The sequence below is a fragment of the Pocillopora damicornis genome, chromosome 7 (genome assembly GCF_964200805.1).
Source record: "Pocillopora damicornis chromosome 7, jaPocDami1.2, whole genome shotgun sequence".
NCBI lineage: Eukaryota > Metazoa > Cnidaria > Anthozoa > Scleractinia > Pocilloporidae > Pocillopora > Pocillopora damicornis.
In genome coordinates, this window is record NC_142676.1 from 16,739,422 (window position 1) to 16,751,867 (window position 12,446).

The window sequence follows — 12,446 nt, forward strand, 5'->3', positions numbered from 1 at the left end:
CTTTCAGCTCCCGTTTCTGATGCATTCAAGTGGATTTAAGCTTAACAGCAGAAGACGATAAAACTTTTCCTTTACATTTAAAATGAGATCAAAATGGCTTTGATGAGATATCATGGAAGATGTACCCTGTGTAGTAATGAATTGTTGACAGGCATCATATTTCAAAATCCTGGAATTTATCAAATGTCATGGAAATTATTTTTAAATGTATGTTGTAGATCTTATGTCCCGTCAGTGGCAACTGCGAAGATAAGCAAACCTGTTACAAAGATGGGGAAGCCAAGGTGGTTATACTTGTTGTCTAGAACCTCACGCTGTATGTTGCACTGATAGACGGACCTGTTGTCATAGGGGCTAGACATGTGATCGAGGTGAATGCGTTCGACCAGGAATAGTACCTAGATATGAATTGCGCCACTCAATTGAAGGCCACTCAACTGGTTTATAGTACAGGTAAGAGTGGACGTGATGGTAAGGCTGGTAATGGATCCAGGGTCGTGATGGGTAACGGTAAACCTTTTCAACAGGTTAAAACAATGTTGAAGAAACGTCCTGAGATCAGCACCTTAAGTGGCCTTGTTTGTCCTGTTTAAAACACCAGTGCCCGGATGGAGCCACTTCTTGCAAGCTGCGTTCCGGAATGCATGAGTACTGCTCCATCAAAAATGCAAGACGTTTGAATATGATTGACACCATTCCATCCCCACTTTCAGCGAAAGGCTTTTCTGGCAAAAGAAATCTTGTTCCCTTGCTTATTAAAAACAATCCTTAAGCTCATACATTTATTTCCATAAACCTATATGTTTGATTATTCAAATGTGCCGCGGATTGTTTGAACTTCTAAGTGCTTTGTGTCCTTTTGAGGAAATTAATGAGGAAGTCAGGAGATGATGTTCGCAATAAATTAATTTTAGCTCGGTTTGGAATCATGGGATTGGAATCGCTACCATTATGTTGTCTTTGCTGCTGTTGTTCTCATTTGATTTTCGTCGTTACCTGATCTTTTCCAGACGCCAAGTACCAAACAATCGTGCAGATATGGTTGAGTGAAAAGACAAACTTAACTGATTTCCTTGAACGGATTGATTAATTAAACTAGTTTGGTTACGCAATATATAGCTGGGACTAACTACCGCAAAAACAGCTTAAGACAAGGAAAACTTTAGGCGATTGACGGACGCAGTTTAATTCTAGTAAACTTAAGAAACATTAAGCAAAAAATTGACCGTTTTACTTTGTTTCAATGAAGCTAGAATAGTTTTTTGCATAATTTTAAGCTGAAGTTACGAAAAATTATTCTCGTTAACGAAAATGTCTCAGCTAAGTCCTTCAATATACTGTAACGTACCCTCTTTAGATTATTAAACATATTTGTTTTTGATCACTCCAATTTTCTTTTTGTTCGCTGTTTTGTTAGGTGCGATAGGTTGATTTTATAACGGATTCGTTATTTGTCTTGCTAAAGAACAAAATATTTTGAACCATGCATATGACTTCTTCTAAGTGATTGTATGAACAGGACGAAAAATTTAAATAGGGGCTTTATTTTTATCCGGCGATATTTTTCCCAAGATAACTATAGTTTAAAGAAAACATATATTTCAAAGATTATTTTATGTCCGGTACTTAGGGTTATTTCTTCCCATTGCTTTGAGAACATTAATTAAACGCACAGTAATTTGCGTAAAATAAGAGCCTTTCAGCGTGTTGCCAAACTAGTGCAATATTATTATTTATACACGACAGTTTGATACATACCTATCACCATAAGCTGTTAAACTGACCTCGTAGAATTTATTTGGAGAGTGTCCACGAAAGCACCGGGCAGTCGTGCTACATGCCACCTCACCGATTTCAATGAAACTTTGCCAGTTTAAAGGGTCTAACCCAAAACTCAAAAAGACAAACTGGTTTCTGTTTTGGTTTTTTCTGGGGGGAGATAGACTACCCCCCCGGTTTTTCTTGGTTTTCACCATCATTGAAATCGCTTCAAAATAGGTAAAATGTATGAAGCTCTCACTGCGATGGTATTTAACCAATTACTCTGAGAGTTTGCACACATATTTTTCTATCCTTAGTTAATGTTCACTACAAGTATCAGTAAATTTGACTGACGGCTGATCAATCAACAGAGGCAAATATACAACTGTGTTTTTAGACTTTTCGATTCATCCAAATATTTGACAACTTTGAAGTCAAATATCTCCCGTTGCCAGAAAGCTACAACACTAATCATAATTACCCTTTATAACCCACTATTTCATCTCTGAAAATCATCAAAAAAAATCTTTGGGCACTACGGTATTTTTGTCGTGGGTGCCTTTTAAAATCTGCGACTGCGACAAGTTTCTCTCAACTAAACCTGTCACGCAATTCTTGCTCTAGGCGGTCACTTGACAAAATAAACCTCTATTTTTTGCTCTTCATACAAGATGATTGATCAAGAAAGTTGAAAAATGTGGAAAACTTTCGAGACTTTTGTAGGAATGGAAAATTTCACGTTTAGAGAGAGATGCATGTAGGCGAAAATCAATGGGAAAATCGTAGCGTTTCTCTCCTCAGTCGTTTATTACTGTGAAGATTTGCTAAAATCAGGAAATGGGGCTCTTGTACAGAACAAAACATTCATTAGTCTATAATTTGATCGTCTCTTATCATTATCGCATAGTTTACAATAAGGAAACTGTAACAGGAGAGGATATTTTAAAGTCCACGTGCTTGTTGACGTACAAGTTCCCGAGTGTAACAACTTGGGCTTTTCCCCACCGCGGATGACGAGAAACTCTGCCCCCCCTTATTTGATAGGAAAGATCAATAGCCCCATAAATTCATTAACTGCGCCATGTTTCCAGAAAATAAGACTAGAAAATGTTTTTTCCACTTTACACCATCAAGAAATTCCACGTAGAGAAATAGTATTTGTAGCGTGTCTGCGTGACCTTTCATGAGAGGTAAAAATTGTTTATCTTTTATATTTAAAGAAGACACTTCTAGAAAGTTCTTAATTCTTCTGTTACCTTATTTTCCTGTTTTTTGACTGCAAATATCATCTGTATTTGCTATTATTTTCGCTGATTGTCATGGCCTTTCCTGCGTGCAAGTGCGAGCCAGTTCATATACAGCACTCTTTCGAGTTTCTCTAGGTGGTGTCGGGCTTAAGTGTGTAGGTCTAGCTCAAAAGATATCTGCACGCTGCAACACGGGTTCCTATGTTTTCCCCTTTTTCTTTATTTATATTTTCATTCTCTTCCTTGCATTATCACACATTTATGTTTTTTTATTCCCTCAGTGCGTTCCCTCAGATTTGGAAGTAGGCTATGAAAAGTATAATATTGACCAGAACTGAAATCCTTTTCTATCACTATTTGTTTCAGAGAACCCCCGTTATTTATAACTTTATTTCTCAAGAGAACGTGTTTTCATTTGCTATTTATTTCTATTAGAACATGAAAATAGATCCTGATAAGTTTTTTTGTTTCGTGACTCCCAAAATCGTGTTTGCGACAACATCAATTGAGAAATGAAAGGTAATTACACCTGAGAAATTCGCTTGTAGCCTTCTACCCGCAGAAGGCAAATCCATAACGTTCGAAGACCTCTGTAAACTAGAGACATTGCGTGATGTCAAGGGGTCAAATATTTACACTAAATCTGTCCCCCTCAAACGAACACGTACTCGTACATGTAACGTCCGGAAAATGTCACGCATGTATAACACCGTAGGTGCACCTGGTGAATTCTATCCACTGGCTTCAATAGTAAAGAGACAACTTATTTACGATGGCAGAAGAAAGTCTTCCTGGGTCTTCCTGGGTCTTCCTTATTTACGATGGCAGAAGAAAGTCTTCCTGACTCTCCTGGGAGAGTCTTCCTGGTGTCAAGGTGACTGTAAACCTAATAGAACGCGTACTATCTGCTATCTTAGAGTCGGCAATGAATAAGGAACAAGGGCAAGAAGAGCGCTTATCTGAACATCAGTTTTCCTAACTGGTGACTTGTGACTGAGATGAACTTTATATCATGTGATTGCCAGAGATACGCAGGTACTGTAGAGGCGCTCACATAAATAGAGGTGGGCGATCCTCCCTCTGACTTAAGAACTGTGACAAGTTTATAGCGCAGACCAACTGGCACAGTTTGGAGCACCTCAGGGTCTTACTGGGCTCATCACATTAGAAACATTCAGCAAACTAATCATAAAAGCGGGTGTTTATCAGAAACGTGCACAGATTTCTGTACGCGGGTCATCACGAGAACTGTACCCACTCCTTCACAGACAGAACAAGAAAGCGAGATATTTTTGCTAAAAGGAAGGATATGTCGAGACGTTTCAGTCATTGGCTGCCATCCAAAAGCACCCTGACAAAGACAAACACAGGAGTGAAGCTGATAAAAAAATCCGCCTATGATAAGATCAAGAGCAAATGGACGAAGTCTGGTGTCACAGCGGATTTGGACCCCCCGCGGATTTGAACCCCCGGTCCAAATCCGCTGGCGGATATGGACCCCCTTCGCAGATCTGGACCCCCCTACCAAACTTTCCTTTTAAGCATCCTTTGTATCATATTTGGTAAATAATTCTATTTGCAAGCTTTCTTGTCGATGTTCTTTTCAATCACAACACAACATTTCCTTAATAAAGGTAAAAAAAAAAAACAACAACAACAGCCATTTCGTTCCAATTCTATCGCATTCATTATAGCGAGTCGAACATTATACGCAAGAATTAGATGTGAAGAAACTACTGCATTCGAACTATTGAAATTGTTACATTAAATCTTTGCTTCTTCTGATGCGAATCAACAATGGTACGAAACGTCATAACAATAGTGGAGACTATTGCGTCCAGTCACAAAAATAACTCAGTCTGATTTTCTAAAATAATAACATTAAACAGTTTTTGAACAAGAACAAAGAAACTACTCGTATTACAAGTCGTTCGTAAAGCCTATGATAAGTAAAAATGTCTCTATTCTGAACTATTGAAACTCTCAGCTTATTATCAGATGCGAATCAACGTTTACTTAACGTCAACGTCGTAACGAAAGTGGAGACTATTACATCGAACTCAATCTTATTTTCTAATTTTAACGATTATTAATTGTTGAGGAATCCGAAATAATACCTTAACAATTACGAAGACGTCTAGAGTCTGGCAATCTGCAGACAATGCAGAGCCACTCGTCCTCCGAGGCAGTCTTAAATCCCTCGCACTGTACCATGTCGTCCCAATACTCGGGTATTGAACAATGACAAAATAAATTAGTGTCACAAGTTTGTTTCTCATTGAATCTAACGGTGTTCGACTATCGCGGAAACGGTTCAACAACGACCTCTCTCCAGACATCAAACTGAATTCTTTCCCTTTATCCCTTGGTCAAAAGAAACATCCGACGGGATGCTAGTTCGTATGCATTAACGATACGCATTTTTTGAATTGAAAACATACTTTAGTACGCTCTGGAACGTAAAGTATCATCCTTTTACTATAACGTTAAGGATGATGTTTTCACTCAGTTTTGTTGAGGGGTCTAAATTCGCGGAGGGGGGTCCAAATCTAGGAGGGTCCAAATCCGCTGGGACACCGGCTTGCCATTCTATAAGAGATGGCTACGTTCAAGGTCGGACCTCAGGTAAAATTCTGACGAACAATCCCTAATTAGCCAAGTGGATTTTGGATGGGCTCTTTGGAAAACACAAAAAACAGCCGCCTTTTCTCAGAAAGCACAATATTATATCCTAGACGTGTGCTGGACAGGGGAGGAAACTAGTTAGGCAACTGCCTCTAATGTGACTTCCCAAATATCGAGTTTAAAAGACGACACCAGCCAGAAATGTTGTCTAAGACTGACCGGTCGATACAGTAGCAAATCGCTCGATACTTCAGCCGGTTATCTGTCGTAACAAAAATTGGTTTATTGACGAGGACCCTCTCTGTAAATATGAATGAGGACGAAGAGGCCGATGCCAATGATCTAGCTTCAGAAGTCGAAACTGACCGAACAAGGCAGAAGATAAGGAGGGACCTTGCAAAACTTAGACAAAGACTGCAGGAGAGGGTACAGCTACTATTGAGCCAAATAGTAGCTACTATTGAGCCTCTTCGATTTTTCGCCTACATGCGTCTCTCTAAACGTGAAATTTGCCATTCCTACAAAAAAATCTCGGAAGTTTTTCACATTTTTCACCTTTCTTGATCAATCATCTTGTATGAAGAGCAAAAAATATAGGTTTATTTTGTCAAGTGAAAAGCCCAAGTTGTTACACTCGGGAACTTGTACGTCAACAAGCACGCGGACTCTAAAATATCCTCTCCTGTTACAGTTTCCTTATTGTAAGCTATGCGATTATGATAAGACCCGATCAAATTATAGACTAATGAATGTTTTGTTCTGTACAAGAGCCCCATTTCCTGATTTTAGCAATTCTTCACAGTAATAAACGACTGAAGAGAGAAACGCTACGATTTTCCCATTGATTTTCGCCTACATGCATCTCTCTAAACGTGAAATTTTCCATTCCTACAAAAGTCTCAAAAGTTTTTCAAATTTTTAATCTTTCTTGATCGATCATCTTGTATGAAGAGCAAAAAATATAGGTTTATTTTGTCAAGTGACCGCCTAGAGCAAGAATTGCGTGACAGGTTTAGTTGAGAGAAACTTGTCGCAGTCGCAGATTTTAAAAGGCATCCACGACAAAAATACTATAGTGCCCAAAGATTTTTTTTGATGATTTTCAGAGATGAAATAGTGGGTTATAAAGGGTAATTATGATTAGTGTTGTAGCTTTCTGGCAAAGGGAGATATTTGACTTCAAAGTTGTCAAATATTTGGATGAATCGAAAAGTCTAAAAACACAGTTGTATATATGCCTCTGTTGATTGATCAGCCGTCAGTCAAATTGACTGATACTTCTAGCGGACATTAACTAAGGACGGAAAAATATGTGTGCGAACTCTCAGAGTAATTGGTTAAATACCATCGCAGTGAGAGCTTCATACATTTTACCTATTTTGAAGCGATTTCCTTGGTAAAAACCAAGGAAAACCGGGAGGGTAGTCTATCTCCCCCCCGGGAAAACCAAAACAGAAACCAGTTTGTCTTTTTGAGTTTTGGGGTGGACCCTTTAAACTGACAAAGTTTCATTGAAATCGGTGAGATGGCATGTGGCACGACTGCCCGGTGCTCTCGTGGACACGCTTCTAAACTGATTTCACATAAATACAGAACTGTTCATGTCTTTATTTTGTACATTTTTTTAAGGACAATTTTCCAAAACGTATTTAAAATTATTTTGATTAAATGTAAGTGTCACCTATGGACAGGTAAAAGAAGGCGAATTCATATAACCCTTTCGTTCAGTATGCTAATGAGTTCGTCAATGAATGCTAATGCGAAGAACGCTTAAGAACAATAGTGAACATTCATTCAATCAACCAGTGCTGCAAAGTGTGATGATTTTCGTCGGGTGGTGGTGATTGTTAACTTACAAAAAAAGGCAGATATATTCAAAAGCACTACACCTATGAGTGCACATCCTTGACCTTTTGTCTCGACAAAAGCGCACGCCAAGAAATGCAGTGTTCAAGAAATAATGGAGAGTTTACTAAATACATGTCAAATCTTCCAAGGAAATTTTGAGCTTTAATGAACTTTCGCTTTTTGCGGCTCCGTTACGTTATTTACACGCAATGAAAATATGATCCGCAATAATTTCTTTGTTCCTCACACAGCAATGACTACAGAAAGTGTTACAATGCATAAAAGTTTTCCAAGGTCGCTCTAAGAAGCAGTTTAATTTCGATTCGTTTTGGCTGAAGGCTGAAATTGAGTTTACAACCAGAGCTGTTTTTATTCCATTTCACATCACATCAGTGGTCAAAAAATGGTCTTAGAGAGTTTAGTAAATACATGCAAAATCTTCCGAAGGAATTTTTGAGCTTTTGTGCTTTAATGAACTTTCGCTTTACACGGCTCCATACATTGTTTACTCTCTATAAAAACATGATATGCATTGATTACTCCATCTCTTCACACAGCGATGACTGCAGAAAGTGTTACAAAGCCTAAAAGTTTTCCAAGGTCGTTCTAAGAAGCAGACAGCCTTTGTTTATGTTTGATTCGTTTTGGCTGAACGGGCTGAAATTGAGTATACCAACAGAGCTGTTTTATTCCATTTCACCGGCTGACTAGTTTTGCATATTGATAATATCAATCAAACATGGTTAAACAAAAAGGGTCAAATAAAAAACGTGGCCTAATTTGATTATTTATAGATAATGACTGTCAGGACAAAAATTCGTGTTGTTCGACTCCTGGCCACGTCATTTAGAAATATTGGCATTTAATCCCGAGCGCTTATCAAAAAATACTCTTAGGATTGCAAAGAGTTAACGCAGTGAAAATGCACGCCTCTGTTGCTTGTTCCTTCCTTCTGTCTTTCATTCCTTCGATTTTCACCATAACTGTCCGTGGCGACAATGCTTCAACCGTATCAAAGACGACTCCATTCAAATTAAACGATAGAGCAATTGTCTGCAATGTGGTAAACTCGCCCACTGACGAAGCCGTCAAATCACTTGAAAGGACTCTGGTAGAAACGTTGGAGAAAAAATTCGAGCAGCTTATAGCCGCCGTTAACAAAACAGCTGAAGGTAATCCATCCGATTAAATTAATTCATTGTCATCAATTATTTCACTAGAATTACATCGCTTCTTTATCTATTCTGTGTGCTTTTTCTAGCAAAGAAGTCATTCGCTTCGTGTAAGGACATCTATGACAACCACAAGTGAGTTCTATGGATTTCTTTTATTTTCACCTTTGAGTTCGTCAACGAAAATAATTATGTGACCTTACGAAGTAACTTTGAAAAAAGCTGAAACCTTTGTAACACTGGCATTGACAGTAGTTTCTTTACTATATTGGTGAGGAACAGGCTATTAAGAAAGACGACCAATACTTGAACAATGCTCTTGCGGTGATTCCGTAACCTTGTGGAATCTTTCGGAGTAATCTAGATCTCACGAAGTGAGAGCGAAACACTTCGGGATTTACCTTTGTTATTTCAATCACGCACCTTAAACACATGAGTTTTCAGTCTACAAATTTCCTTTTAGTTTTTGCTAAGCATTGCTTAGCATTGCTGAACTACAACCGATTAGTATTTTGACGCAAACCCAACACTGATTGTGATTCCTTTTGATTGTTTTAAGAACTAATGTGAAACAGAAGCAGTCAAAAGAATATATGCAGTTTTTAAAATAAGATTATCGGCAAATTGATTAGCGGCTGGATCCATCAGAATAAAGTGAAGCACTTTGATGGACGAGAATAATCGCGTGCGTTTCAAAATTCGTGGAATTGACTGCCACATACCTTAAATTTCACTCAGTTTAAAAAGAGTAAACCAGCAGTCACAAAATAGTAAATTTTTTTCTTTTCTTGACAAAATGGTACCATTTCTTTCTTCTTAGGGCCTGTTTTTTTCCACCAAGGACGTTTTTCCACATTTGATTTTTCCACGTGCAATGATGTTTCCATAGACAAAGAACTTCCAAGTGTGAATTTTGTAAAATGCGCTATGTAAATAAAATATGAAAATAAGATGAAAATCGAGCCCCAGTATGAGCGGTTGCCGCGAAAATTTCCCCAGGGGATTCACCCATGTCCGAGATTATGACGCTTTCCTGATTTATTAACTTTTATTTGAAAATACGTTTTTCTTACTAACTCGGGTGCTTTAAAAGATTTCAGATATTTTTTTTTCTGGAAACGTTAGGTTGAATGTTTGAATTCAGTTTAGTCAAATACAAGAAAAATCTATTTTTTCCGGCCTCTGAAGGTGGAAGGTAACTTAAAGGAATTAAGAAGAGGACTGCGACCGAATTTGAAACTTGGGCTTTTTCACAGGTAGTCCAAGTAATTACTGAATGAATAATTATAGTGTTCCTTTCTGTAAGGTCCGAAGGAAACAAACCTTACCTCCTACTGGTAAGCCCGCAGAAAAAGGTGCCCGTGTACTGTCACATGGCAAGCTTGGGTGCATGTGGAGGTGGTGGATGGACGCTGGTCATGAAAATAGATGGCGCTAAGGTGTGAAGAGTTCGGAAAGTACCTTACCTTAAGAAAGGCCAATTTGAAAATAAAGAAGTCATCTATAATTTAGATTGGACTCCTCGATGCACAAGCATCGTTCTTGCGTCTGAATGACGCGTGAACTAAAGGTGTTCGGCAAGAATTTAAAAAAATATATGCGCGAGGTGAGAGAAGTCAGACACTTTAAACACCCACGATGTATCACTCGTGCATGCTGGTCTAAATGTCTCGCTCGCTCTGCTACGCTTTATCAACAACGGTCACTTTTTCGCCTCATAGCTCTTCGACAACATGTACAGCTATGAAGAAAAATAAACGCTTCTGAAGGCATTTGTTTCGGTAATCCTTGGGTAGAATGCGACGACATTACAGATTATCATTGCCAAAATAGAGAAGAATGGGCCAATGTTATGCGCCAGTAAAGTTGATATTTTTTTTCTACCTCTCAGCTTACATTTCGTTACAATTCCCAATTGTGGAGCAATAAAGTCGACTTTAACCTTGTTGGTGGGAAGACCGGACTGGACAAGCAGGAGACTAAATTGCCAACCTACTGGAGCACACACTTCTCCAAGATCTGTCTCGGTATGAGGCTCGGCCAGCAGGTGCGCTTCATTATGATCCACAAGCATGCCAACTCCCTGTACTCACTGATCGCCGACGGAAAATATCGTGCCACTTCATTGGGTCGTCTCCTATGGAAGACACTCTTGGGATCACAAACCTCACTGCAGCAGCATTGTAACCTGGAAGGGTTTAATGTGTCACCAAGTGCAAATGCTCAAAGAGCAAGAATTGGCATCCTTGGAAATAACCAAAAAGATTGCAAAACGAGTGATTCCAGAATCGGTTTTGGAACGGATGGTTACCCTGATCGCTCTAACGTTTGTGGAAATGTGGCCTCACACGGAGGAGATAATGGAGATAGGCGTCTAAAAGCCATGGGATATATTTTCGTTCAGTGACATTTTAGGAAATTTTTATCCGTAGCTTGCTTCTTAAGGGAAAGTCGCATAACAAAATATATTGAGCTTAGTACATCAGCAGGTGTGCTTGTCTTTCAAAGGCTGTAAAACGTACACCTTAAAATAACTACGAAGTATGCTGAGAGGGCGCCGTTAACACGACAAAGTTTTCACTCTTCAAAGGCTTCCATATATTAGAAAACACAGAGAGTTGTAAGACTGAGAAATAAAGTTGGTGATGGGAAAAAATGGTTCTTTCTTTGATTAAACAGCACAGGCACATTATTAAACTACAGCACCACATGCAACCGTGTAAACGAATGATTGAGAGCTTTATGTATCGCTACGATCCGCCCCTTAGGATGACTCTCCCCGATGTTGGCAGATTCTTCACTGCAAAAACTAACCTAGCTCCAAATTCCTCTAAGCCGAATCCGACCCAGAGGAAGTGTTTGTGAATAGAAATGACAATCCCCCAGAAATCTTCATATACCGGTAACGAATGATGAATAAATTATAGAAACCTTCATGCAATCCCTTCATTATATATGCTAAAAAAATGCATTTAGAGAGCTAGTGAGACTCGAAGCAACATCACTTTGTTCGATCATTGTGCGTCAAACCTTCCGTTCTCAATCGCAATACCAATTTTTCTTACAGCTTTTTATTCTTTTCTTATAATTATACCTCGGAGAATTAAGTCTTACATCGAACAAAATCCCCTGATTAATTATTTTACGACCTTTTCATTACCCTTCTGCTTGGCAACGAAATGATATTCTACGTGAAATTACTCTGTTCCATCTACCTGTTCATCCAACCCGCTCTATTGTTTCAGTCGTAACGGAGACTGCAAATTTTGCTTACAATTCAAAGTTGGTCGAATTACAATTTGTCTTGGTCAATAAAATTTTAGAGATCTCTCAGCTAGCCTAGCCTGTTAAATGAAAGATAAATATTAACTTATCTTCATTTGAAAATTATCCTATGTCAAGCACTGAACTGCTCTCTCTGAGTTCCGTGTTTTGTATTCTGATAGAACACACTTTCAACCAATTAAATACTATTAATAATTCCTTAGCATCTGCTGCAAAATATTTACCTCTCTAGGAATATCCTTGTTAATATGTTCGTTGCAGCAAACACTCAATTGAACCCTTCAGAAACTGACTGTGGGTGTTGACAAGCCTTTTTAAAAGACTTTCCACGTTCTGCATCGGGAGCCAATAACTACAAGGCATAATTCCGGGCGACTTCTTCTACTAACCATTCAAAGCCACCTATTTGTTTGGAATAAAGTTGCCTCTTGCAGACACCTATTCGTCAAAACAATATAATGCAACACAATTAGTGGGAAGTTGTGGTGAGAAATGATTATTGCGCTAA

At 38.6% G+C, this 12,446-nt stretch overlaps 1 protein-coding gene across 1 annotated transcript; it reads left to right on the forward strand.

Moving 5' to 3' along the window:
• The first annotated feature begins 7,794 nt into the window (after positions 1-7,794).
• LOC113685368 (putative skeletal organic matrix protein 5) lies at positions 7,795-11,309 on the forward strand. The gene is made up of 4 exons (XM_027202875.2): positions 7,795-8,653; positions 8,743-8,788; positions 9,960-10,092; positions 10,545-11,309. Exons 1-4 carry the CDS (start codon positions 8,404-8,406, stop codon positions 11,058-11,060), a joined length of 945 nt encoding a protein of 314 aa, XP_027058676.2. The 5' UTR covers positions 7,795-8,403; the 3' UTR covers positions 11,061-11,309.
• The last annotated feature ends 1,137 nt before the right edge of the window (positions 11,310-12,446 follow it).